We start from the raw sequence: 5537 nt of genomic DNA, 5'->3' as shown, positions 1-5537 counted from the left end.
CAGCGTGGGATACAATTCATCTTTCTACCAGTCTTTTCACTGTTTTTGTGCCTTAAGAAACAGAAAGAGAGCATATTTTGATGCTAGAGTTTTCCACCACATCTGGTGCTGTTTCTTCATATCTCTGCTGTTCAATTATATGCTAGCCCAGACATTCTATGACCTGCCATTGTTGAGTGGATGTTTGAGGTTAATATCTTCAGGCAAACAATTATATGATGCCCATTCTTGACCAATATTGAATTTTTGACTAGGTGATTTGTAGCTTAGCTGTGCATTTCATGCCATTTGTGGTTACTGGTTACAGATTTTTGCAGATGTAGTTAATCTTGTTCAGAAAGATGTCCAAAACAATCAAAAAGTTAGTATCTTGTTCAGAAAGATGTTGTTAAGCCTTTAACATTGTAGCTTTCATATTTTACTTACTGTGTTTTGGTTGAAGTATGCATTTCTGCTTATTCTAATCTTGAAACTATTCTAATGATTAGGATATAGTTAGTAACCTATGTGCCACTCCTGGAAACCTGATACTGTTTAGGAGCATAGAACCACTACTTGTTTTTCATTTTTTTTCTTGCCAGTTTCTCTTGGATGATGAATTGGCCTTTCACTCTTTCCTGTGCTATGGCTTACATCATTTTGCTTGGTTTGCAGTTTCTCAAGACGATGTCTAGTGGCACCCAATCTGAGGGATCACACCAACCTGCTTCAAAACGTGCTGTGAATTCATGCCGAAAGAATGTACCTGGGACTTCATTTGTCTCAGATTTGAGAGATCACATCCATGAGTTCATCCATGCCTCTGCCAATGAACACCGGACATGCCTCACAAAGACAATGAAGAAGGTGTTTGGGATGTCAAAGATTGTCGCAGAGAAATCCTCTAGAGTAGAGGAGGCTGGACCTGAAAGTGTGTTGCCACTTCAGACCACAGTGTCACGGTAGAAGTCTGTCCACTTCAGATTGTATTAGTAGAAATAGAACGAAATGTTAATAACTATGGGGCTCTCTGGTGTGAGGTTTTAGCTGTCAGGGAGCATAGTTCTCTTGTAGGTAACACATTTCTCACACTTTTTGACTGATAAGATGATGTACAGTTTCATGGAACATTTCCGTAAAACAATCAACACGAAGAGAGACGCATCTCTCTTGCACACATTTCTGTGCAAAACTAATCTAACCTGCGAGAAGAGACGTTTCTCTCTCCCTTAGCAGGAGTATGCTACCTAATGCTTTACCTCCGTTCTGTTCTTATCCTTTTTACGTATTATATATAAACCTGTCTATCCTTCTACAATTGCGTCACTAGTATGACCAGGACTGCACAAACTATACTAGCTGAGCCTGCAAGCCAGCTGCTCCTCGCCGTCGCCAAGGACGAGTCCTGCTGGTAGAGTGAACTGAGACTGAATCCCGGGTTGGGTCCATAAAGCCACTGGACGCCTTCGATATCATCGACGGTGAGCGCCGCCTTCTTCTGCCTCGGGCTGAGGCTCGGGTACATGACCGCCTTGGGCGACGACGAGTGCCCCAGGCCGAGGACGTGCCCGATCTCGTGCGTGGCCACGGACTCCAAGTCGATAGCCGAGTGCGCCGTCTCCGTGCCCATGTCAACCGCCCACCGTTCTGCCGCGTCGAGGTGGAGCCGCCCGTTCCTGGGGGAGAAGGCGTGGCCGAGCACGCCTAGCGGCCCGTCGAAGGGGATCCCGTCGCCGTGGCTGCCCACGTAGAAGCCCACCCTGATGTTGGCCTCGTAGTAGTCGTCGGTCTCGACGAAGCCCACGGGGATGACCCGCGCCCAGCGCGCGAACGCGCGCCGGAACACGGCGCGCACGGTCTCGGCAGGCAGGTAGTCGACGGTGGCCGTCGGCGAGATGGCGTACGTGAGCACGAGCGGGTCCGGCTGCGTCCACCGCGGCTGGCCCTTGAAGAACGTGAACCGGCTGACCGCGCCGGCGGCGGCCTGGCTCCCCGCCCCCGCGGCCGTCAGGGACACGGGCATGACGCCGTGACCGTTGTCGCCGACGCCGCAGCGCGGGGCCATGATCCGGTCGAGCGTGGCGGAATCGAGCTGCCCCGTGACCGGCAGGCTGAGCGTGGACTGGTACCGCCGGACGGCGGCCTCCATGTGCGCGTCAAACGAGTCCGTAGGCTCGCGCTCCGCCCCGGGCATGTACCCGAACCTCGCCAGGTAGAGCTTGAGCTCCGCCAGGCCCACGACGCGGCTGCCCCGGCGCGCGTCGAGCAGCTGCTGGAACGAGCGCCACGCCGGGCCGTCCTGCCGGTGGTCCGTCGCCGTCCGGGGCGCGTCGGCGGCCACGTGGAGGCAGGAGACGAGGGGGAGGGGGCGACGCAGCAGCAACGGCAGCAGGAGCGCCGATACGAGGCACGCGCGACATGGCAGCATCAGAGCCAGGCCGTGGCCGTTAGGCTGTCGCCGAGGTAGCTGTGCGCGGGCGGTTATTCCCGTTACAGGGCCACTACTATTTGTCGCGGAGGCGGCAAAGAATTTCGTGCTCGCGCAGCACGAGGACGAAACTAAGAAGGCTGCGGCTAGGGGGAGACGGAGTGGGTCAGGCGCCGGCGGCCCGGTTGGTCACCGGCTGACCTCGTCGTCTCCTGCCCCCTGACGGCAGAGGCGTTCTTGGTCACGTAAACGACGGGTCACAATTCAGTCGTGCCGTGTCCGGGACGGCCAGGCCAGCTAGCTGCTGCGTCGAGTCGCTGGCCGCTGTGTCGTCAACGTGCAGCCCATGGCGGCAGCGGCGTTCATGGAGGTGTTTCTCGACGCGTGATGATGGATTAGGCCGGCGTGCCCCCGATCGGCTAGCCAAAGACCAAAGGCAGGCATGGCCAAGCGAGGAAAGGCGACGCATTTGAGAATTGACCCAGAATTTTAGAGGCTGGTGTGGCTCCGGTGCTTTGATGGGCAAGGGGCGAGGGCCAAAGCCCAAAGGCAACTGAGGGGGATGCATCGTGGATGGGTTTATCGAATGACGTTCGTTGCCACACGAAAGCCAAGCTGAAAGCGAAAGGAGCCTATCCCTCTGATGGAGCTTGGTTTAAGTAGTTAATTAAGTGGATTTTGTACTTCGATATATGCAAGTATATCACCAGAGCAAAATTTGTGTCGCTACTGGCTTACAGTGGGGCGTCACAGCCAGGAATATCATATCGATAAACTCGATCAGGAAGCTTCTGAACCAAATCCTTCCCCAAGTCCCGATCATAGTCAGCGATCACCGTCGGGGTGCTTTGCTCGTGTAGTCGTGTTGCTTCAGAGTTTAAATAACCGAGCTCGAGTGCTCGACGTGGTGGAATGGAACTGGAAACCTTGCTGCGGTGGAATCATTGGTTGGCCCCGATGCCGACCCCACAGCCTCCACCCGTCCGTCAGCCGCCGGAGCACGCGATGCGGCCGCGAGCGCTTTCGGCGGTCGCCGTCTCGACGCCGACCGCTCGGCTCGGTGCGCGGTGTGAGCCGCGGGGCGCGCGCGCGATGCCCTCCACCTGTTTACCTGGCACCGCCCGTGCGGGCGCCATCCCGATGGCGATGCGCACCGCGCGCCCCGGGAGCAACGGCCTCGGTGGCCTCTTGCGCGGGTTGGGAGCTTTCGGCCGCAACCGCCAGCCTCATCCTCTGTTTCTATGTCAGCCTTGTGATCCCCTATCCGGGATGCGCGGGCGAGCTGAGCTGGGATGGTGATGATGATTGATGAGTGCGGTTTGGTCTTGGAACAGGATGCTATGCTACGACAGGGGAGCACCTCACCTCATGGCCTGGGGATGCTGGCGTCGCCTCAGAAGCCAAGCCAGACACAGGGCACGGCGAAGCCCTTGCAGGGACCCCAGCTCAGAGGGCAGATGCGTGGCATGGCGAATGGCGTGCCGGTACACGATCTGCCGCCCTGACGATCAACTGATCAAGCTTCCCATTGCGGGCGTACAAGTGGACAAGTGGTGCAACGGCATTCAGCTGCAAATTTATAATAATGCGATTTTGTAGTCTCAATTTGTAGCGCATTAGTCGGAAATGGGCAAAGTAAAAAAGTTTATTTTACCTTGTACATCTATCGAGAACGTCTGGTTAAAACAAGGCCGTGAAAGTAAACAACGCTTGCTAAAACTTTTTACTTTTGTAGATGATGACATGAGGGAGTAAAGCTAGCTTTTGCACAACAGTAAAATGATGCAGAAAAAGACGTTGGTAAAATTTCAAAGCCCACTCGTTGAAGAAGCCCACCCCAGCCGGCCTGGTTGTAAATTTCCCCTGCAGCCCAGGTGGCCTTGCCACTTCGGCCCATGCCCACCAGCGTAGCAGCACAGTGACTGGCCCAGCTTATTGAGTCCGACTCGCGCTACCCGTGGTATCCTCCTGGTTGAGTCGCGCCAACTCAACCCGGCTCCCGGCCGACCAATAGGACACGCGACCCCGGCAGCCGACTACGGAGTTGCCCCTCCGTTTCAAATTAAAATTCGTTTAATTCTTTTATAAATTTGAAATTTGTTTTATTCATTTTTTACAAATATAGTCAAATTTAAGAGTCCTTTTACGGTGGTTGGAAGGTACCTCTAAGTACCTCCTCAAATTAATTCCTTTTGTGATTTTAATCCCGCAAGAGTACTATGGTCATTTGTCCACCTCAAAACCCCACCTCCAGCTCAAACCGCACACATTATTCCCGTGCCGTCCGCGGCTCCTCCGTGCCCTAGCCGTCGCCGTCGCCGTCGCCGTCGCAGTTGTCTACCGCCCTACACTCGCCAGCGGTCGACAGAGGACATCGCCCCACTCTTTCGCCGGTAGCCTGCCTGTCCGCGGGGCTGCCTCTCGCCCTCGCCATCGCCGCCGCCGTCCTCGTCCTCGCTCGCTCGTTGTTGACCGCCCTACACAAACCAGCTGCCGCCAGAGGACATCGCCCAACTCCGCCACCGGTATAGCATGTCCGCTGGGTTGCCCTAGTCGGCGCAGCCGCCGGTTGTGTTCGCTACTTCCGCAAAGGATCCCATTACGATCTCGGCGCTTTGCTCCTTGCGGCCGCCTGCCCCAGATTCATATCCACTTCCAGCCGTGTTTGGTCATCTAGCCACAGGTTTGAGTCCTCTTCTCCTCATTTGTTGGTTGTTGATATGTTGGTGTTCAACAGATGATCACTTGCGTGAGATAGAGCAAAGTGTTTTGTATGTGTTCCACATTCTCAAGTGACAAAAGGTGTATAGGAATTTGTTATGTGGATATCTAATTTGTGTTGCGCTGTTGATGGATGCAGGAGGCAGAAATGGCGGATCTTGAGTCTTTGCTGGAGTACAATCAAATTGTTAGTCAGATGTTCGATAGTGAAGTTGAATGATTTCAATTTTATAATGCATACGCTCTTAAGAAAGGATTTAGTGTGAGGAGGAGCTATGCTGAGTGGGACGCTGGCCACAATGAGCTGACCCTTCGGAAGTTTGTTTGCAGTCGTGAAGGTTTCCATGAAGCGAAGCACATGAAAAGGGAGGATAAGCAGCGGAGGCCACGAAATATAACTCGTGTTGGA

The 5537-nt window shown here is 54.3% G+C and overlaps 1 protein-coding gene across 1 annotated transcript; it reads right to left on the bottom strand.

Annotated features, from left to right (window-relative positions):
• Window positions 1-1042: 1042 nt before the first annotated feature.
• LOC120691492 (metalloendoproteinase 1-MMP-like) lies at window positions 1043-2893 on the bottom strand. Its single transcript, XM_039974567.1, has one exon. The coding sequence runs from the start codon at window positions 2405-2407 to the stop codon at window positions 1292-1294; it is 1116 nt and encodes a 371-aa protein (XP_039830501.1). The 5' UTR covers window positions 2408-2893; the 3' UTR covers window positions 1043-1291.
• Between the last annotated feature and the right edge of the window lie 2644 nt (window positions 2894-5537).

This window comes from Panicum virgatum, chromosome 9N (assembly GCF_016808335.1).
Source record: "Panicum virgatum strain AP13 chromosome 9N, P.virgatum_v5, whole genome shotgun sequence".
In the NCBI taxonomy this organism is placed as follows: domain Eukaryota; kingdom Viridiplantae; phylum Streptophyta; class Magnoliopsida; order Poales; family Poaceae; genus Panicum; species Panicum virgatum.
Note: the sequence above shows the minus strand (reverse complement) of the source record. Positions and strands in the feature narration are given on the sequence as shown.

Bases quoted from the DNA above. Each gene is read 5' to 3' on its own strand.
- LOC120691492 (XM_039974567.1), bottom strand. From the start codon at position 2,407: ATGCTGCCATGTCGCGCGTGCCTCGTATCGGCGCTCCTGCTGCCGTTG.